The following is a 22,069-nucleotide window of genomic DNA, read 5'->3' as shown; positions in this document are numbered from 1 at the left end:
AAGGAACCTTAATGTACAGACTTCCACCTAAAGCTTGAATTGTCTTCTCTGTGGCAATTTATTTTAACTCAGCCTTGATAGTTCAGTTCTAGAGGCCTCTAGAAACAGTTTTCTGCACCTTTGGATGAGTCTGTTAATGTTTTGCTTTCTATTTAGCCTAAATCTATCTGTCTGGCTTTCTGATCTGTAGGACTTGGCCAAAATTATAAAACATAATCTTTATAATTAATTTTTCAGAGCTACAGAAGTTATTGAATGGTTACAGGAACTACTACAAATTACCCTTAATTCCCCTTACCTATAGAAATAAAGATCAGGCTAATTTCTTAAAATGCTTCTATATATTACATCTAAGACTTGGAAATGATGTCCTTTATTAGGCACATTTTCTTTTTAATGATACTTTACTGAAGATTTCACTGTAGTATCTTAAGCTACTCAATCTAAGATGAGGTTATTTCAGGTTGTCTTCTTTGGAAAGTTTTTTTTTTTTTTTTTTTTTTTTTGAGATGGAGTCTTGCTTTCTTGCCCAGGCTGGAGTGCAGTGGCGCCATCTGAGCTCACTGCAATGTCTGCCTCCTGAGTTGAAGTGATTGTCCTGCCTCAACCTCCCAAGTAACTGGAACTACAGGCACACATCACCACACCCAGATAATTTTTTTATTTTTAGTGAAGATGGGGTTTCACCATGTTGGCCAGGATGGTCTCGATCTTTTGATCTGCCCACCTCAGCCTCCCAAAGTGCTGGGATTATAGGCATGAGCCACCACATCCAGCCTGGAAAGCTTTTAAATGTGAATCTTCATTAGTAAACTATGAAATTAACTATGACTTTTCTAGGATTTCTTAAAAACATTTTTGTTAAAAACTAAGACATAGGCTGGGCGTGGTGTCTCATGCCCTGTAATCCCAGCACTTTGGGAGGCGGAGGCAGGTGGATCACAAGGTCAGGAGTTTGAGATCAGCCTGCAAAGATGGTGAAACCCTGTCTCTACTAAAAATACAAAAATTAGCCAGGCATGGTGGCAGGCACCTGTAATCCCAGCTACCTGGGAGGCTGAGGCAGGAGAATTGCTTGAACCCGGGAGGTAGGTGGAGGTTGCAGTGAGCCAAGATCATACCGCTGCACTCCATCCTGGGTGACAGAGCAAGACTCTATCTTAAAAAAAAAAAACTAAGACATAAACACACACAATTAGGCTAGGCCTATGCAGGGTGCAGGGTCGTTGGGATCATTAGTATCTCTGTCTCCCATGTCCACATCTTGTCCCACTTGGGAGGTCTTCAGAGGCAGTAACTAGCTTAGAGCTGTCATCTCCTCTGACAATTATGCCTTCTTCTGAAATACCTCCTGTAGGAACTGTCTAAGGCTGTTTTAAATTTAATTTAAAAAAAAAAAGTAGTAAAATAATATAGTAAATACATAAGCCAGGCCAGGCGTGGTGACTCATGCCTGTAATCCCAGCACTTGGGAAGGTCAAGGCAGGTGGATCACAAGGTCAGGAGTTTGAGACCAGCCTGGCCAACATAGTGAAACCCTGTCTCTACTAAAAATCCAAAAAATTAGCCGGGCGTGGTGGAGGGCACCTGTAATCCCACCTCCTCAGGAGTCTGAGGCAGGAGAATCTTGAACCCAGGAGGCGGAGGTTGCAAAGAGCCAAGACCACACCTTCAGCCTGGGCGACAGAGTGAGACCTGTCTTTAAAAAAAAAAAAAAATACATAAACCAGTAACACAGTCATTTATTAACATTATCAAGTATTATGTACTGTACATAATTGTGCTGTACTTTTTTAAGACAGGCAGCACAACAGGTTTGTTAATACCAGCATCTGGATAATGTTGTGCTACAATGTTACCATAACTGTGAAGTCACTAGGCTAATAAGAATTTATCAGCTCCATTATAATCTTATGGGACCACCATTGTATTTGTGGTCCATCATTTACCAAAATTTCATTTTGTGGCACACAACTGTATTTCATAAACTATTTTCAAGGCTGACACGTTTTTAGTTGTTTTTTTTCTTCATGTTACTCTTTCTTCTCAATAACCAGTTGATGAGTGTTTAGATAATATGGGTGAATTTTATGATTATCCAGAACTTAATAATTTAGAAGATGAGCCCATTATAAAAATCAAGATTGTTTATATGGAAACTCAAAATATTCCCATATCTTCTGCCATTGTAGATAATTAAGAGTTGATTAGATATTAATAGACATAATTTTTTTTGTTGTTGAGACGAAATCTTGCTCTTGTTGCCTAGGCTGGAGTGCAATGGTGTTATCTCAGCTCACTGCAACCTCCGCCTCCCAGGTTCAAGCAGTTCTTCTGCCTCAGCCTCCCAAGTAGTTGGGATTACAGGTGCCCACCACTACCTGGCTAATTTTTTTTTTTATATATATTTTTAATAAAGATGGGGGTTTTACCATGTTAGCCAGGCTGGTCTCAAACTCCTGACCTCAGGTGATCCGCCTACTTCAGCCTCCCAAACTGCTGTGATTACAGGCAAAGCCACCGTGCCCAGCCAAAGACATAATGTTTTCTTAGAGTTTTTTTTTATTAAATATTATTTCCTTTTGCTGCATTTCTAGGAAACAGATGTAGCAGTCTCTTTTCTGTAGGTAGGAAAGCAGAGAGCTTAAATGATAGTTTTGTTTCTTTTTTTATCACCTAAGTGTTTAGTTCTTATTCAGAATTCTCAAACCGGACTTTATGTTTTCTTTTAGTGCCTTCAGAATACTATTAGAATCTGATGAAGACAGACTTCTTGTTGTATTTAATCGAGGGTTGATTCTAATGACAGAGGTAAATATTTGATTGCATTTTACTGTGGATTAATCTCATTTTAATGTTCTCACCAAGACTTATTTTATAGACATTTAGAGTTTATGGTAAACTGTTTTACAGGTGGCAGGGTTTTAATTATATAGATCAGTAAATGTGAATTTATATTCCAAGAATAATTAGGTCATAATTTTTAAGGTGCTGTTACTTTTCCATAGTAATTCCATACTTTTCCCATCATTTTTTATTTAGAACAACCATTGGAAATAGACTATTTCTGTTCATTTGTTCAGAAATGAATACAGACAGAAATGAAATACATGTGATTTAATTAGAGGCACACATAATTTCCCAAAAGCCTACTTATTTGACATTGCATAGAAACATAGATTACCATTGTGAACCCAGGAAATCTGAGACAGGTCTCAGTTAATTTAGAAGGTTTATTTTGCCAAGGTTGAGGACGCACCTGTGACACAGTCTCAGGAAGTCCTAATGACATATGCCCAAGATGGTCGGGACACAGCTTGATTTTACACATTTAAGGGAGACATGAGACAGCAGTCTGCATGTAAAAAGTATATTAGCTCTGTCCAGAAAGGTGGAGACAACCCAAAGCAAGGTCTTCCCCTCCCCTCCCTTCCCCTGCCGAGTTTCCCAGTCACAGGTAGGTGAGAGACCGATGGTTGTGTTCACCCTGAGTGGTTCCCAGCTTGAAGGGGCCCAATATATTTTCCTTTCACACCATCCTCAAAGGAAACCAGAAGGACTGTTACAGGGTTAAAATCATCCATTTATGCTCCCTATAAGTTTTGAACATCCACAAGTATGAGATGGCTACAAAGTCACCAGAGATACATTGAGTCCTTTAGTCTAGTTAATAAACATTCCAAGAGTACCATAAGAATTCAAAGATACGATGTTTTCTCAGTTATTGATAATAAAAGAGAAGAACAGGTTTGCACTTTGAAGAACGTGGATTTGCAAAGGTAAAGAGGAAGACACTTAGATAAATGACAGTACGCACTGAGGCAAAGAAATACTGATGATGTTTGAGGAAGACTAAGTATTCATTTAGCTTAAAAAAAGGTACGTGAAGAGGAATAGTAAGAATTTCATAATTTAAAATGCAACAGATGTTTATGCTGCTTTAGTTGTGTTTTTAGAAAAAATATTTTTAATGGAAAAGGTGTTTAAATATGTACCTCTGTGCCAAGTGCTGTGCTAGGCACTGAGGACACAGCAGTGAACAAGACATACATGGCTCCTATCCTTACAGGTTAAATTCTTTACATTGTTCATATTAGGTACTGCTACAGGTTCTGGGCTTAGAATTTTAATCTTTTAACTGTGGGTAATATAGTGTGTAAGCTACAGTGAACTGATTGAAGAGGATTTGAAGGATGCTTTATAGTAAAATAGGAAAAACAAAAAAACTAAAGGCTTAATTACGCTACTAATACAGTTAAAGGAATTAAAAGATTTAACAACCCAGTATAAAGGAAATGAATTCTTACCTTTTGCAGCTCTTTTTACCTCTTTCAGGCCCACTCTTTTGTGTATGGCTGACATTCACTTCACTATTGTCTTTGGACAGAGGCCCTGGAAAGTTAGTTAAAGCAGTTGCCTATTCTCCCTAATCTTCTGTTGTGTCCTGTTGCTTTGTAATTTCTAAGACTTCCAATCTTAGAGCAAGTGCTTTTTTAAAAAATGTAATTAAACTATTTCTTCAGACTAGAATATATACACAAAATAGCAGAGCTCTGAAGGTAAAGAGTGTTTAAAAGAGCTGAATGAGAGAATTTAACTTTAGGTTAGAAAGTGGATACATTTGCTTGGCACACGTGTGTACAGTCTGAGTCTGAAAACATCTATCATAGAGGATGAGTACTATCATTTTGTGGCTCAATAAGTAAACATGAAATTAAGTTTTCAATTTTTTCAAATCATTTGTAGTCTTTCAACACTTTGCACATGATGTATCATGAAGCTACAGCTTGCCATGTGACTGGAGATTTAGTAGAACTTCTGTCAATATTTCTGTCGGTTTTGAAGTCTACACGCCCTTATCTTCAGAGAAAAGGTTTGGTCATTCCTACTTCTTATTTTTTGTTAGTGCTACTTTTAAAGAGAGAAGGTTTTAAAATCACAATGCCGCAGAGAAATTGTTTTTATCTTAGTTTATGCACAGAAGAAGAGGCTGAAGTTAGCTAACCATCAGATAATGTTTGTCATGAACTCCTAATGTAAAGCTGGAAGGTTCTTCTATATTTTTTGTACCTGTCTGAAAACTAGGCAAGCAGGTACCAAGATTTCAGAGATTGGAAAACATTTCCAAACACAGTAACAAGGGGGGCACTTTGTAAAGATTCTCCAGCTGGAAACTTCCTTGGCTTAGATTGTATCATTTGCAGTTTCAAGAGAGAGAACTATAAAACATACCTCTCTCATGTCCCTAAAAGATAATGTGAACTCTGAACTTTACATACATTTTTAGAAAGTCGGACATATTATCACTGAAATATGTTGTTTAAGAAATCTAGCAGGTTTAACAGTAGTAGTAATCATCTCATGAAAATAATGACTTAGGCCAGGCGTGGTGGCTCACGCCTGTAATCCAAGCACTTTGGAGGCCAAGGTGGGTGGATCACCTGACGTCAGGAGTTCAAGACCAGCCTGACCAACATGGTGAAACCCCGTCTTTAAAAGAAAAGAAAAGAAAAGAATGACTTAGCTGTCACAAAGATGTTTTTGTAATTTATTTAAATCTCTAGTATCAGTATTTTATAGTTTACAATAGAAAACATTTGTGAGGAAGTTTGATATCAGATAGCATATTTATGTGTGCTTTTATGTTTGCAGATGTGAAACAAGCATTAATCCAGTGGCAGGAGCGAATTGAATTCGCCCATAAACTGTTAACTCTTCTTAATTCCTATAGTCCTCCAGAACTTAGAAATGCCTGTATAGGTAAGTTACTTGAAAAATTTGCCTGTGTAAAAACCTAGTGGAAGAACATTGTTGTGAATTTTTCTGTAATATTAGGCCTGTAGTGTTTGAAACATATTTGTGCTTTTTATGTGTAACATTAGCTAGCAGGTCCTAAGAAAATTAAAATTTCTTAACTGGCTCATAATTACCCACATTGATAATAGACAGATTACTTAATATATATGGTCTCTCCAACCTTAGTTCATCTCTAGCTTCCTACAGCTCTAAAATCTTGTGATCCTATGTAAAGCAAGGTTTAATCATAAATGTTTACAAGTTAGAACTGACATTGTAAAGGATAAGAGTACTTATTTCACTGTGAGTTCTTTTGCCTAAAGATACTTCTCAGTAGCTGTTCTTAGGCTCTGAGTATTGCATCGTTTATTGATTGCATATTTATAGTGAAATAATCGGTGGCTTTTAAAAGACACCCATTTTAAATTTGTAGTTTTTTTTTTTTTTTTTTACTACCTTAGAAGCTTCTTTAGAGACCATAACTGTTTTACACTTTCTCAAATAGCGTGGAAAACTGGCTGTCATGTATAAGCAGCTCATCTTGATGTTCCTTATAATTACTTCTCTAGCAAGAGGGGAAGGGCGCATAAAGCAGTAAACTGTGATCACCAGAAACTGCCTATAGCCTGTCATCATGAGCTTTATTCCTTTTTGTGTGATTGGAGAATGAGAATCAGTCCAGTCAGCATCGTAAAACATTAAAAGTAGATTAAGGATTATTCCTCAGAGCAAAAGAACTTTAAACCTTAGGTTTCTTCTAAGCTGTTTTAGTTGAATTTATGAGACACATAATCAATGTACATTAAATAATCTGGGCTGGCTCATGCCTGTAATCCATGTAATTCGGGAGGTCTAGGCAGGAAGATCCCTCAAGTCCAGGAGTTCAAGACCAGCCTGCACAACATAGCAAGACCTCATCTCTACAAAAACAAAAAAATTGGCTGGTTGTGGTGGTGCATGTCTGTAGTTCCAGCTACTTGGGAGGCTGAGGCAGGAGGACCAGTTGAGTCCAGGAATTCAAAAAAAAAAAAAAACCACACACTCTACTTGCCAGAAAGTATTTCACAGTTAAATAAATACCAATAAATAGTGTCTTAAACTTTTAAATGATGCCCTATTGTAGTTAGTAACTCTGCTGATCCAGACTTGATTGAGCATCAGACAGAATTTCTACTGGTGTCAGGAGCTAAGTTTTAGACTCATTAAACTGGTTGCAGTGAGGCAACCAATTACGGGATTTGTGAGATTGAAAGTAGCAAGTAGATATAACTCTAATTTTTTGCTACCCAAATTTTGTTTTTATTTTCAGATGTTCTCAAGGAACTTGTACTTTTGAGTCCCCATGATTTTCTTCATACTCTGGTTCCCTTTCTACAACACAACCATTGTACTTACCATCACAGTAATATACCAAGTACGTATTTGTCTAGCACAATACTTAAATATGGTTCACATTTAATCGTTCTGCACACTGAAGCATGGAGATTTATTTTTTCCATTTATTCTTACTGTACACTTTTAATATCTTAGTGTCTCTTGGACCTTATTTCCCTTGTCGAGAAAATATCAAGCTAATAGGAGGGAAAAGCAATATTCGGCCTCCGCGCCCTGAACTCAATATGTGCCTCTTGCCCACAATGGTGGAAACCAGTAAGGTATGTTGGGGTGCCAGGAAAATCCGTGTTGCTATAATACAAAGTAATTTGAAATTTTCCCCCTGGCAGTTATGAGTAGGTTAGACTTGAGTGACCAATTTTGTGGATCCTAAGATTAGATTCATTTGGACTTTTCCTTTTAGTGCTCTGAAATGTTGGTTTAACATTCGCAAAATCAACAATAAGCACAAGTAGTAAGTTTTTTTTCCCCTCAAAAATTACCCTAATAGTGAGTCTTAGTATTTATCACTAGGCTAAATTATAACTGGGTCATATATCTAAATTTGAAAAGTCATAGGCACTTAACTTTTTTTTTTTTTTTAATTTGGCCATATAATCAATGCCTTCTTCTATTGCCCTTATATTCCTTTGACCTAAGAATAATATCATTGATTGACAGATTTGTCATCATTTTTAGTCTGGTTTCTGTCCTCTAACTCGTATTCTAAAATAATGCCAATTCTAAAATTATAGAGACAAGGTACATTGATACAGAATAATTTATCTTTAGTTTCAGCATTTTTTAAAACAATTTTTCCCTTTATCTTTCTTCACCCACACTTCATTCACACTCTCCCCTTGCTTGCCATCTTTGGATCTTCAGTATGCTTAAGAAGTTCATGTAAGATAAAATACTAAAAATAAACATTCTAGTAACATTATAGGAATAACTTGGAATCTATTTCAAAAAAAGCAAATTTAATTCATTTTTCTTGATATGTCTATAGAACTAAAGTGTCAAATTTTAAAATCCTACAGTAATTTTACTTTATTAAAGTATATAGAAATAATGGGTAATTTTAATTGATAGCATTTGCACACTGAAATAAACTTACGACAAGATCGTAACATTACTAGAAATTTGGATTTTAAAACTACCTTACAGAATATAAATATTTAATCAGCTTTTTAGTTAAACTTATTACATTTACACAAATTATGCTCTTTATTATATACAATTTAAGTGCAACCATTTTATCATCTTTAACCTTCAGGGCAAAGATGACGTTTATGATCGTATGCTGCTAGACTACTTCTTTTCTTATCATCAATTCATCCATCTATTATGCCGAGTTGCAATCAACTGTGAAAAATTTACTGAAACATTAGTTAAGCTGAGTAAGTATAAAAGATGAGCAGTAAATTCCACTGAATTATTTTAAGCCACTAGCCATTCAGGAAGGGGAGAAAAAATACGAGACAATCCTTTTTTTTTTTAAAGTGAATGTTTAAAAATATTAATATTCTTGGGAACATTTTAATTTTCATTAAGAAAACACCAACTTACTGGTTTCCATTGAATCGTTCTGCCCAGAGTTTCAGCTGGCCTATAAAGGAGTGTGGAGTAGGGCTGATCACTTCTGTACATAGAAGCCCACATCCTCCACCATCTGCCCAGCAGATTTTGGAAAAACAAAACAAAACAAAAAAACTGCTCTGCTTAGGAAGGGAGACTTAGAGGTGGACTTCCCTAGCCCTTATCTTGAGGGTAAAGATGAGATCTATAGTGCCAGCTGTGCTTTGGAGCTGGCAATGGCAAGAGCAAACAGTGGGCTTGCCAGTGTGAAGCAGAGGTGCATATATGAGTAATTAGGAGGTAAGTCTAATAAAATAGGTGAGTGAGAAGAAAAGAAACTTCAAAAGGGAGATGATGAGAAATCGAAAACAAACCATCAGTGAATTATGTAGGGGTGGGAGAGGAAACTCAGATATCTTTAGTAATATTGTCTCTGCAGTGATGTGCCTGAGAGTTGTTAGAGAGCTGCTCCCTTTGGGTAACATTCCTATAGCTGATAAGTTTCTTGGAGACAAGCAGCTCTCCTCCAGAGGTCCTCCAATCTCAGGACTTTAGAGTTCTAGGCTTCTGTGTCCTCCCTCTTAATAGGGATGGCCCAAGATCCTCTACAGTGTTCCACAGTTTTGTTTTGAGGGTGGGAAGTGAAATACTTGTGGAACCACCACCCAGATCCAGAAATAGAATATTGCCATACCCTGCAAGCCACCTTTGTGCTCCTGCTCCGTCACAGTGCTCTCCCTCCTATGGAAAACGTTTTGATCCATTTCAGGTAGGACAAAAGATGTGACCCTACCTTAGATTTCATTATCCAAGAAGAAGGAAGTGGTAACATCTGTCAGGGATAATTCCACTTCAGCAAAACCATCTTATTGGCAAGTGATTAGAGCATTTTTAGATTTGAAAGCTGGTTCCTGGTAACCTGGTATTATTAGCTGGTTTTATATATGGGTAACTGGAATGCCAAGATGTAGGTGGGGAGCGGTGAGAGTATATTCAAATTGGCCATTTCAGGATTATGCACCTGGGTCATGGCATTTGGTAAAAGGGCAAAGTCCAGCAGTGGCAGTGATCAGGTGTAAGAAAATATTCAGGAGTTCTAGAACTGTACAGCCTTGCTCCTGTATAAAGAAGGAGAATTATAAAAACAGTGACCTTTTAAAATGTTTTTGGTAATTGTGTTCATATAATTTATACTAAAAGTTATGTGAGGAACTATTCCAGCTACTTGAGACAGCTTTAACCACATATTGAATGTTCTACTCTGTTTTGGGTTGTCTTCCTTGTCAACCCAAATGCACACTTTTAGGGAAATTAAACATGGTGGGGAAGTGGAAAAAGGGAAACGATACTTGCCATCACATAGCTGAATCAACTTTTATAATACTTTATAGTCACATCACTTTTATAACCATGAAGCGCTATCAGTGTTGCCTCATAGTATTTAGTTCTCTGTATTAGCACTGTTTTGTAGAACTTCCCATAAAGATGGAAATACTCTTTAACTGTACCACCAACCACAATATAATAGTCACTAGTCAGTCATTTGTGAGTGTTGAGAACTTGAAATGTGACTAAGGAACTGAATTTTTATTTTCTTTAATTTTAACCAAAATAAATTTAAATAACCAAATGTGACTGGTGGCACAGCACTAAATATAAATCAAAACATTCACAAATGAGCAGGAAAAAAATTTTTCTTGGTTAATACAGAAAATTGAACATTGTCTTAGATACAAAGTTCTTAGGTCTTTGTCTAAGACCTAAAAACAATGCTATCCTTATGCCTCCTATTAATGGAAAGAGTGTGTCCCACAGTTTGAAGGTAACTCCCTCTTTTAGCTAACAGAATCACTGTTTCCAAAGAGAGCCTCAGGAAAAGGCTTGAGAAAAGAAAGTCAATATTAATGACCACACAAGGTTGGTAGACGGTTTTAATTTGTATAATTTCTTCAAGAAATTATGTTTGGTAACAAGAAAAGGATAAGTTTAAATGGTTATATCTTTAATCATTTGAACGTTGAGGTTAGATGGTCCAAGGGCCACAATATTATGGTCATAAGTGAGAACCTCAAGACCTGTATTGGATTGTAAGTCATTTCCAGTTGGGAGGAAGAGTCTTTGTGCTAATTTTTATATGGGCAACTGAGCAGATCTTAAGATTGGTTAGAGGATAAAAGAGAAACATATAATAATTATAGATTAGAATTACAGAGGACAGTAGAGTTGCAGGTACTAAATAGTAAAGAGAGAGGGTTGGAGTATTTTTCAAGTGAGGCTGGTGAGGGATGGGGTTGGAGGAGACAGAAAGGGAGAGAGAATTCAGGGAAAGTGAACAAAGCTGCCAACTGCCATCAGAAAACAGTGCGTTGGCAACCACAGTATTTTGATACTTAAAAATAGCAGAAGCCTGGGCAACCTGGGAAGACCTCTTCTCTACAAAAAAAATTTTTTTAATTAACCACACATGGTGGCACATACCTATGGTCCCAGCTACTCGGGAGGCTGAGGTGGAAGGATTACTTGAGCCCAGGAAGTTGAAGCTGCAGTGAGCTGTGGTCATACCACTGTACTCAGGTTCTCACTCTGTTGCCCAGACTATCTGTCTCTCCGCCCTCGCCGCCCCCCTCCCCACCGCCAACACACACGCGCGCACACACACATGTGCACACACACACACACATATACACATGCTGGCACTGCTGATTTGTAAAATGCTTACTAAAGTTACGGTAGTTTTTATTTTATTTTTTAGAATTTAATACATAGATCACAGTTCAAAATATCAGAAAAATAAATATCAAGATATCACAGACCTGTCCCCACCATTTTTTTTCAAATATAGATGTTTTTCCCTCTTTCTTTCAGAACAGTAAACTATACTGATTAAAACCATGTAGTATAGATTCAGAAATACATAGGCAAAACAGTGGGTAAACAGCCTCAACAAACATAGGATACATGAGGATTTAGTAGATGATAAAGATGAGATCTCAGATTGATGGGAAATAGGTAGTTCTGAAATAACTGGTTAGCTCTCTGTGGGGCAAATCTTTAATAGACCAAAATTAATTCCAGGAGGATTAAGGACTTAATTGTGGTGTGGTGACTCATGCCTGTAATCCCAGCACTTTGAGAGGCCGAGGCGGGTGGATCACCTGAGGTCAGGTGTTTGAGACTAGCTTAACCTAAGTGGTAAAACCCTCTCTCTACTACAAATAAAAAAATTAGCCAGGCGTGGTGGTGGGCACTTACATTGCCAGCTACTCGGGAGGCTGAGGCAGGAGAATCTCTTGAACCCAGGAGGCAGAGGTTTCAGTGAGCCAAGATTGCACCATTGCACCACTCCAGCCTGAGCAACAGGCAAGATTCTGTCTCAAAAAAAAAAGAAACAGTTTTTTTAACAGTAAGTTAAAAGTTTTGACTATATAAAAATTGAAAATACTACATGGTGAAAATGCCATAAACTGAATTAAAACTTAGCTAACTGGGAAAATGTTTGCATACTTAACAGATAAATAGCCAATACTGCCAATATATGAAAAGGATTTGGTAAGCTGGTGAAGAACATTAAGTAAAATCAGCAAAGGACATGAATAGGCAGTGTACACACAAAAAAAGTAAGTGTTTGGTAGCCATATGAGAAGTTGCCCAGACTTACTAATAAAGCAAATGATTTATTTATCTCTGCGCCGCCCCCCCCGCCAGCCCCCAAGATGGAGTCTCACTCTGTCACCCAGTCTGGAGTGCAGTGGTATGATCTCTGCTCACTGCAACCTCCTCCTCTTCGATTCAAGCAATTCTCCTGCCTCAGCCTCTCCCAAGTAGCTGGGAAAACAGGCACACGCCACCACGCCCAGCTGATTTTTGTATTTTTAGTAGAGACAGGGTTTCACCATATTGGCCAGGCTGGTCTTGAACTCCTGACATTGTCATCTGCCCACCTTGGCCTCCCAGAGTGCTGGGATTATAGGTGTGAGCCACTGCAGCTGTTTATCTCTTAAAAAAAAAAAAAAAAGAAACAAAAAAACTATGAGGTATGAAGCTCAGTTGATACCCATATGGTTTGGGGAAAGAAGAGATCTTATAATGGGGTGCTAGTCAGAGTCCATTTGGGAGGCAATTTGGCCTTATTAATATTTAGAATGTTCATGTCTTTGACCCAACAATACCATATTCAGGAATCTACCATATTCTACTTATAAAAGTGTATAACAATATACAGAGGATATTTATTTTCACTTTGGTTGTAATGGGTAAAAACTGGAAACAACTCAAATGTTTATCAATAGGTGCTTTGTTAAGTACACCATAGTCCACCTATATTGAGATAATAAACCGTAGTTCATTTATATTGAGACATTAAAAAAGATAGGAATATTCATTGAATTACATGGAAATGTAAAAACAATATACAGAATATAATCATATTCTTATAAACGAGGGGAAAATCACTCTTAGTACCACGTACAGAAAAAAAGTAGAGGAATTATACTCTATAAGGATGAAATTATAGAATGCTTTCATTTTCTAGGTTAAATGTATCTGTGAGGTTTAAATTATTTATAATGATGTATTGGTTTTGTAATTCTAAAAAGTTACTTTAATATTATAGAAAACTGTACTGCCAATTCTGTAATCATATCACTTTTTTAGGTACCATAGTTCACATGTGAAATCAACAAAGGGGATAGTCTAAATAAACCCCTAGTGTTCGTCACTGTTTAATTAATTTTCAACGGCAAAACAAGGATCCCTTTATCACCTTTAACATTTTAAAAAATTTTCTTGATGAATTAGTAAGTGAAAGTAAACAACTTGATGTTGTGCAAGTAACATTATGATATATCTAGGAAATCCAAAATTTTCCAAATCTGTAGAATTAAAATGTAGTCTAATTACAGAAAGGAAATATATTTAAAAATCCAATTATGGAACACACAACTGTGATTCACACTTCATCTCTTTGTGATATTGTGATGCTGTTGACTAGGGAAATGCCTAGTTAGCTGTTTCCCAAAAGTCTTTCTAGGGTAAATATACTTCAGACCAGACCAGTGCCATGCATCCAGTGCAGATCTGAAGCCAGCTTTTTTACCAGCTCACCAAGAGTAAATCCATTTATGCTGGGCTAATACAAAGTAATTACATTCAGGAGACATATTTATAATCCCAAAGTTGGTTACCAGTTTATAGAGTATCTTAATGCATCACTCCGAATAGAGCATTAGTCATGGGCTTTCATCCATTGGCTGAAGCCAACACTTAGCCTGGATAATGCTTGGATGGGATTAAACACTGCTATAGAAAACTAGGCAGAGAATCATAACACAATTCAGATTATATATACATATAAGATACGTATTAAATACTTCATCCTTACAGCAATCATAGAAGTACAGATAATTTGAAATACCATTTTACCTACAAAAGCAGGGTTTTTAAAAATTTTGTTTTGTTTTGTTTTGTTTGAGATAGTCTCGCTCTGTTGCACAGCTGGAGTGCAATGGCACGATCTCCACTTACTACAACCTCTGCCTCCCAGGCTCAAGTGATTCTCCCATCTCAACCTCCCAAATAGCTGGGATTACAGGCACATGCCACCATATCCAGTTAATTTTTGTATTTTTAGTAGAGATGGAGTTTTGCCATGTTGGCCAGGCTGGTCTGGAACTTCTGATCTCAGGTGATCTGCCCATCTCAGCCTCTCAAAGTGTTGGTACGACAGGCGTGAGCTACCACACCTAGCCAGTTTTTAAAAGATTTAAAAAAAAATAATACATCCAGTAGCTTCTACGTATAAGCTGTTACTGATTAGGAAAGGGTACACTTGAAACAGTTTTTTGTTTTTATATATTAGTTCCTTCACAGGTGGGGATGGGACAGGTTACAGACCTTGTTGAGGATGTCTGAAGTCACAGGGTAAAGAAAGTGGTACAGAAGCCAGGATCTTTTAGACGTGCCCATCCTGTTTACAGAGACAAAGCTTAGATGTGTGCCTGAGAACTTTGGTGATTACATCTTCCTGTGCTTTGCATCCAGTTAGTGAGACAGTCCAGAAGGTATTGCAGGAGGCATGTGTGGAGTAGGAGGCATTGGCCTCAAACTTGAGCTACTCAGACAAGGAGCTTCTTATCCCCCGTGCCTTGTGAAGATGCTAGAAAGAAACTGAAACTCACTTGCTCTGAAGGGACAGCCTTCCAAAGGTGGTGCAGTTTTGAGAGGAAACAGGTAGGACTCTCAGAGAGGCGTCTTTAGCTCACCATGGGTGGTGGTACAGTATTTTCCTGACTGAACTATAAAGAGAGTCTAGGGAAAATAATTTTTACATTAGTAAGTACATATGGTTCTTACTGTGTTACAAACTACTATATCAAATTAATGATTTCCTAGATGCTGTGTTGCCTGAATAAGACTTATGTAGTATTAGCCCCTCTAAGTGAATGTAAAGAAAAGTATTAAGTAGGTGAATGTGAATGCTCAGACCTGTAATCTTAGCACTCTGGGAGGCCAAGGATAGATGTTCACTTGAGCCAGGGATTGGAGACCAGACGGGCTACATAGCAAGCTCCTGTCTCTACCAAAAAAAAAAAAAAAAAAACTAGCAGGCTTGGTGGCATGCACCTGTAGTCCCAGCTACTCAGGAGGCTGAGGCAGGAGGATCACTTGAGCCCAGGAGTTCAAGGTTACAGTGAGCTATGATTGAACCACTGCACTACAGTCTGGGCAACAGAGCAAAATCCTGTCTCAAAAGAGAAAGTATTAAGTAAACAATATTACAGGTGATGGGCAGATGGGAAGAAAATCATGAAAATGCCAATACGACTCCAAAAATTGATGAGAAAATTTAATGTAATGATCCGACATACCTAGAAAATGTTTATTTCCTTCTTTGTTGTTGTTTTCAGACAAAGTCTCACTCTGTCCTCCAGGCTGGAGTACAGTGGCATAATCTCGGCTCACTGCAACCTCTGCCTCCAGGGTTCAAGCGAGTCTCCTGCCTCTGCCTCCTGAGCAGTTGGGATTACAGGTGCTGGGATTACATGCCTGGCTAATTTTTGTTATTTTGTTTTTTAGTAGGAATGGGGTTCCGCTGTGGTTGCCAGGCTGGTCTCGAACTTCTGACTTCAAGTGATATGCTGACCTTGGCCTCCCAGAGTGCTGGGATTACAGGCGTGAACCACTGCGTCTGGCCTATTTCCATCTTTACTTGTAAAATAGAGATACTTATAACAGAATACCACTCAAAGTGATTAGAAATCATAAAAGGGCCTCCATGGTATTTTTTATTTGTGTGGTAGTGCTGGCTTTTTGGTAGTTGTGGAAAATAGGTGTAGAGATTGCTTTTAGCTGGACATGGTGACTCACACCTGTAATCCCAGCACTCTGGAAAGCCAGGTTAGCCAGATCACTTGGGCCCAGAGTTCAAGACCAGACTGGGCAACATGGCAGAACCTTGTCTCTATACAAAAATAGAAAAATTAGCTAGGCATTGGAGGCACACACCAGTATTCCTAGCTAGCTACTCAAGAGGCTGAGATGGGAGGATCACCTGAGCCTGGGTAGGTCCGGGCTGCAGTGAGCCAAGATCATGCCACTGCACTCCAGCCTTGGGCAACAGAGTGAGACCCTGTCTTAAAAAAAAAGAAAAAAAAGGCTGAGTGTGGTGGCTCACACCTGTAATCTCAGCACTTTGGAAGGCCGAGGCGGGTGGATCATCTGAGGTCAGGAGTTGGAGACCAGCCTGACCAACATGGAGAAACCCCATCTCTACTAAAAATACAAAAATTAGCCGGGTGTGGTGGCGGGCGCCTGTAATCCCAGCTACTTGGGAGGCTGAGGTAGGAGAATCGCTTGAACCTGGGAGGCGGAGGTTGCAGTGAGCCGAGATCATGCCATTGCACTCCAGCCTAGGCAACAAGAGTGAGGCTCTGTCTCAAAAAAAAAAAAAATTGTTTAGGTCCGGTTACAGTGGCTCATGCTTGCTAGCCCAACATTTTGGGGGGCCAAGGCAGGCGGATCACTTGAGCTCATGAATTCTTATCAGACTGGGCAAGATGGTGAAACCTCGTCTCTACAAAAAATACAATAATTAACTATGCATCGTGGTGCACACCTATAATCCCAGCTTCTCAGGAGGCTGAGCTGGGAGGATGGCTTGAGCCCAGGAGGCAGAGGTTGCAGTGAGCCAAGATCATGCCACTGTCCATCCTCCAGCCTGACAGTGAGACCTTGTCTCAAAAAGAAAAAGATTGAAGACTATTTTTCTTTGGCAGAATAATAGGGAGAAAATGACTAGAGAAACTATGGTATACAGTCTGCTTGCCGATAAGAGGGTTCATGTCAGAGCAGCCTCTAGTTCAGAGGTTAGCGGGTTAGCAGACTCTTTTTGCAAAGAGTGGACACTAAATATTTGAGACTCTACAGGCCACAAGGTCCCTGTCACATAGTATTTTTTGTTTGGCTGATGGTTTTTTGTCTTTTGTTTTGTTTTGAGTTGGAGTCTCAGTCTCACCCAGGCTGGAGTGCAGTGGTGCGATCTCAGCCCACTGCAACCTCTACCTCCTGGGTTCTGGCAATTCTCCTGCCTCAGCCTCCCGAGTAGCTGGGATTATAGGCACCTGCCATCACATCCGGCTCAGGTTTTATATTTTTAGTAGAGACGGGGTTTCACCATGTTAGCCAGGCTGGTCTCAAACTCCTGACCTTGTGATTTGCCCACTTCAGCCTCCCAAAGTGCTAGGATTACAGGCATGAGCCACTGAGACTAGCTGGCTGATGGTTTTTTGTTTTTAACAATCCTTTAAAAATGTACAAGCCAGCCAGGGATGATGACCCGTGCCTACACTCCCAGCACTTTCGAAGGCCAATGCAAAAGAATCGCTTGAGGCTAGGAGTTTGAGACCAGCATGGGCAATGCGGCAAGACCCCATTTCTACAAAACTTTTTTTTTTTTGAGACAGAGTTTGCTCTGTCGCCCAGGCTGGAGTACAGTTGCACAATCTCGGCTCACTGCAACCTCTGCCTTCCGGTTCAAGCGATTCTCCTGCCTCAGCCTCCTGAATAGCTGGAATTATGGGCACATGCCATCACACCCCGACAATTTTTGTATTTTTAGTAGAGATGGGGTTTCACCGTTCTGCCTCTGCCTCCCAAAGTGCTGGGACTGCCAGTGTGAGCTACCATTCCTGGCCCAAAACATGTTTTTAAGAAAATTGTCCAGGCCTGTAGTCTTAGCTACTAAGGAGGCTAAGATGTGACACGATCACTTGAGCACCGGAGTTTGAGGCTGCCTCTGATGTGTGATCATGCCACTACACTCCAACCTGGGCAAGAGAGTGAAGACAGTGTCTCAAAGAAAAAAAAAACCATTCTTAGTTCACAGGTCCATATAAAAACAGGCCATGGGTCCGATTTGGCCTGAGGGCTATCTTTAGTTTGCTAACCCCTTCTCTACTTAATGAGTAATTATGATACAGAAACATGGGAATGTAGGAACTGTCTTTCCTATAGCCACAGATGTGATGACATATCCTTGTTTATTTATGTGTATTGTGATACTATGGTGAGTATATGCTGCCAACCCCAACCAGATTAGGTTAGAATAAAGGGGAGGGGCAATAGCATTTCCTTTCATCTTTATAAAGGGACTCGTCAGGAAAATAAATTGGCTTACCTGTGGAAGGGATCCTAGGCATCCTTGGTAAAGCCGAGTGAGTGACCTAACTTGCCTGTGTAAATGTTGTCAAGTCTTTGATCTAACCCAGGGCTTGGCAAATTACAACCTGCATGCTGCCTGTTTTTGTATAACCAGTGCTACCTGCTAGTTAAGAATAGTTTTGATGTTTTTCATTTTTTTAAATATAGAATTATATTTTCTGACATGAAAACTATGAGATTCCAATTTCAGTGTTCTTAAAGTTTTACTGAAAGGCAGCCACACCCATTTCCTTACTCTTGTCTAAGGCTGCCTTCACACTGCCTCAGCAGGCTTGAACTGTGGTAACGGAGCATGGCCAGAAAGCCTCAACTACTATTTGGCCCTTCTCAGAACAAGTTTGCTGACTTCTGGTCTAACTCATAGTCTTTTCTTAACTGGAGGAGGATAGTTTGTGTTGTATTTCTTCTTCTCCATGACTGTACTTGCCTTGGGGACCTGGGAAATGTGGAAGATGGGAAATTCATTTAGGACTGTGGTACTGAAGCTTCTGTACTTTGAGAGATAGGATGACAGAGGACAGAGGCACACATTTCTTAGTGACATATTTTACATCTGGAATGGTCAAGAAGTGGAGAGGCAAAATCATAGAGGTTCCAATTAGCGCACTCTGACATAGCGCCAGATTCGGTCCACTCAAAAGATCCTGGGAACAACCCTAGAAACTGGTGTGCAGGGCATTGTTTACTTAAATGTGCCACAAAAGGTCATTCTCTCTTTGAAGAAAGAAGATAAAAGGAAAGATACATTTTTTAATCCTCCACATCTTTTTTTTTTTTTTTTTTTGACCTCTCCCCTCCTCCTTCCTGAAGTCTAGCCATTCTATAAAAATTATCTAATAGGCAGAGTGGTACCTTAATCCAAGGAAGATCTGGAGCCACTTGCAGTAACTTTGGTTTTCCCAGATAAAGTTCTAATACTCAAGAAGAGTTGGTTTAAGTCTCACATCCTTCAGTAATGAGGTATGGGATATAAATAAATTCAAAGGACCACATTCTAAGTTATTTCACTAAATATTGGAATGAATTTGTCCCCTTTACATACTTTGTTTCTTTAAAATGTAGAAAATATGCAAAGTTATGACTAGAAATAGCTAAAATATTGTACCTGCAGAGTTGAGTATCTCAGTAGTGTAATTTGTAATTATAACCTATTCTGATTTCTTTTCAAATATTAGGTGTCCTAGTTGCCTATGAAGGTTTGCCACTTCATCTTGCACTGTTCCCCAAACTTTGGACTGAGCTATGCCAGACTCAGGTAAAGAAAATGAGTTTAAGATGATTGGTCTTTAGTCTCATCTGACCAAGTGGTTAATAATTTTAGGAACAATGGGTTGAAGACTGGCTGAAAAGTGAGGATGTTTTAGAATCTTGATGGGTAAAATATGATTAATGAAAATACTAGCTCTTAAATATTGGGCATCTAGTGTCCCCCTCCCTTTTTTTTTTTTACTTGAGTAGGTTTGTATCATAGAGGATATTTCAAATAAGCTGGTTATAATTGAATTTCTCATTTATAGATCAGTGTCAACAGCTGTAGGATACATCCAAAACAGGGAGATAGTGGGGAAGAAGACACATGCCACTTCTTGCTCCCCTTCACCTCTCCTTCTCTCCCTCTTTTCCACTATTCCAAAACCTGTAGCAGAAACCCTATCAGCAGTCTATCGTTTAACTCTTCCTTAATCTGTAGTTTTTCAAGGGTCTGATGCACTTGTTTTCTTATAACAATCTCCTTGAAAACAGGAAAGATTACCATTCCTACATTAAATGGCCACATAAATAATTCTTGTTCCATTACAAAGGGAGGAGGAACCCCATCAGTACTAAGGTTTGGCTTATTCCTTGGATCAGGAATAAAGGATACCCACTCCTTTCAATCCCTGAAAAAAATGTTAATTTTCCTGCCTGGTTGCATCTGCTCTACCCCATTGGAAGAGATGAATTTATTCACCTTCCTTGGGTGCAACCCTTGACCCACATCATGCTTTCTGAAGTACTTCTGAGTCTGGTTCAGCCTCCTACTAGGCTGTAGTGTGCTCTGTATTCTCCTGGATGTTTGTCATCCTGTACTGTACTGGTTCTTTCTCTACTTTTCCTTAATGGAGGTCAAGTTTAGAGACCTTATCAGAGTCATTGCCATTCCCTGAAGAAATGCCACTTTGTTCTCTACAGTAGAAATCTTTCAGAGGCTAGTATACATTGATCTTAACTCACTTGACTTAGTACATAGTAGGTATTCAGAAAATCACTTTATCAATTGATTTTTGAGCTGACCGGTCTATTCAATAAATTGGAGATCTCTGTTTCTCTCTCCACTGATGCTGTTGCTCTTTTTGATTCTTCCTGATTTGGGTACTTTGTTGGTTTCTGTACTCTCCTACCACCTATTGCTTCCCTACTGCCTTCTGTACTTCTTCACTGCATGACTCCCTTCACTTGACTTCTTCACAGACAGAACTCACTGTGCCCCCAAATTTCCCTTAAAGCCAAACCATATAAAGCCTCCAAAGCTTCCAGTTCTGTAGAAACAGCCATCCTGAACAAGAAACATAGGCAGAGGCTGTGACTAAGGGAGATTTTTCTTAGTGCTAAGGATTTGAAGACCTTGGTCCTACTTGAATCCTAGTTTCTTGAGTGACCTTGAGTAATTTATTTATGACAGCTTACTCTAATAAAATATACAGATATGCATATATACATATATTCTAAATTTTGTCCTATTTTAAATATATATGTTTTTCCATATAAATTAATGATCTATGATTAAAATACACATATAAATCTAGGGAGTATATCTGCTTAAAGACATACTACTTGTGTTTAAGAGCCATGACTATTTGAAAACGGGAAAACCAAATTTTAGTAAAATTTCCATATATTGGGACCACTGATTCTGTGTGAGATAATTAGGAAAGGAGGTTTATTGTTTACCTTTGCAGCGTTTATTGGGGGGAAAGGTAGTTACCAAATTACTGTTGCTAATGAGATTATACAGTAAAGTTTAAAACATTTTAGAGAATAAATTGATTTTGATTCTTAAAATGTGTCTTTTCACAACATATGGTCTGGTTACCTACAAATTATACCCAAATTTGGCCCTTGAAAACATTCGCATCCTATTCTTCGTTAGCCTTATTTCTCCAGTCTTTGTTAATTCTCTGTGTTGGATAATAAACCTGCATTTCTTTTAAAACATTTGTTCAGTTTTGGCATCAGTGTCTTCCCCCAGCACTCACTCCTATAGTCCAAATTAGTAACATTTTACTGTATTAAAAACAGTTGCTGTTAACTAAAAATTCAATAGGCTGAGTTAGACATGGCTTTTCAAGTAGGATTTTAAATAGCTTCACATTTCCATCACACAAGTGTTGAAGCCCCAGTTACTTCAGTGCTCAACCATCAGTGCTTCTTCTCCCCACTTTAGTCTGCTATGTCAAAAAATTGCATCAAGCTTTTGTGTGAAGATCCTGTTTTTGCAGAATATATTAAATGTATCCTAATGGATGAAAGAACTTTTTTAAACAACAACATTGTCTACACCTTCATGACACATTTCCTTCTAAAGGTATGTAGTACTTTGGAAACTCAGTGTGTCATTTCCAGT

At 38.6% G+C, this 22,069-nt stretch overlaps 1 protein-coding gene across 4 annotated transcripts in view; it reads left to right on the top strand.

Annotated features, from left to right (window-relative positions):
- The window catches only part of USP34 (ubiquitin specific peptidase 34), a 292,847-nt gene that overhangs the window by 267,198 nt on the left and 3,580 nt on the right, over nt 1-22,069 (top strand). For 3 of the 4 annotated variants that reach the window (XM_064364157.1, XM_064364159.1, XM_064364158.1), the window contains 8 exons: nt 2,733-2,811; nt 4,747-4,873; nt 5,653-5,760; nt 7,106-7,210; nt 7,327-7,451; nt 8,447-8,570; nt 19,641-19,720; nt 21,890-22,030. In XM_064364157.1, coding sequence (XP_064220227.1) covers nt 2,733-2,811; nt 4,747-4,873; nt 5,653-5,760; nt 7,106-7,210; nt 7,327-7,451; nt 8,447-8,570; nt 19,641-19,720; nt 21,890-22,030 — 889 coding nt within the window. The remainder of the gene's footprint in view (nt 1-2,732; nt 2,812-4,746; nt 4,874-5,652; nt 5,761-7,105; nt 7,211-7,326; nt 7,452-8,446; nt 8,571-19,640; nt 19,721-21,889; nt 22,031-22,069) is intronic. The other variant, XM_064364160.1, reaches the window with a different exon arrangement.

Source organism: Aotus nancymaae, unplaced genomic scaffold, assembly GCF_030222135.1.
Source record: "Aotus nancymaae isolate 86718 unplaced genomic scaffold, 86718_ANA_hifiasm-v0.15.2.pri h1tg000057l, whole genome shotgun sequence".
Classification (NCBI taxonomy): Eukaryota; Metazoa; Chordata; class Mammalia; order Primates; family Aotidae; genus Aotus; species Aotus nancymaae.
This window is presented reverse-complemented; position numbering and strand designations above follow the sequence as displayed.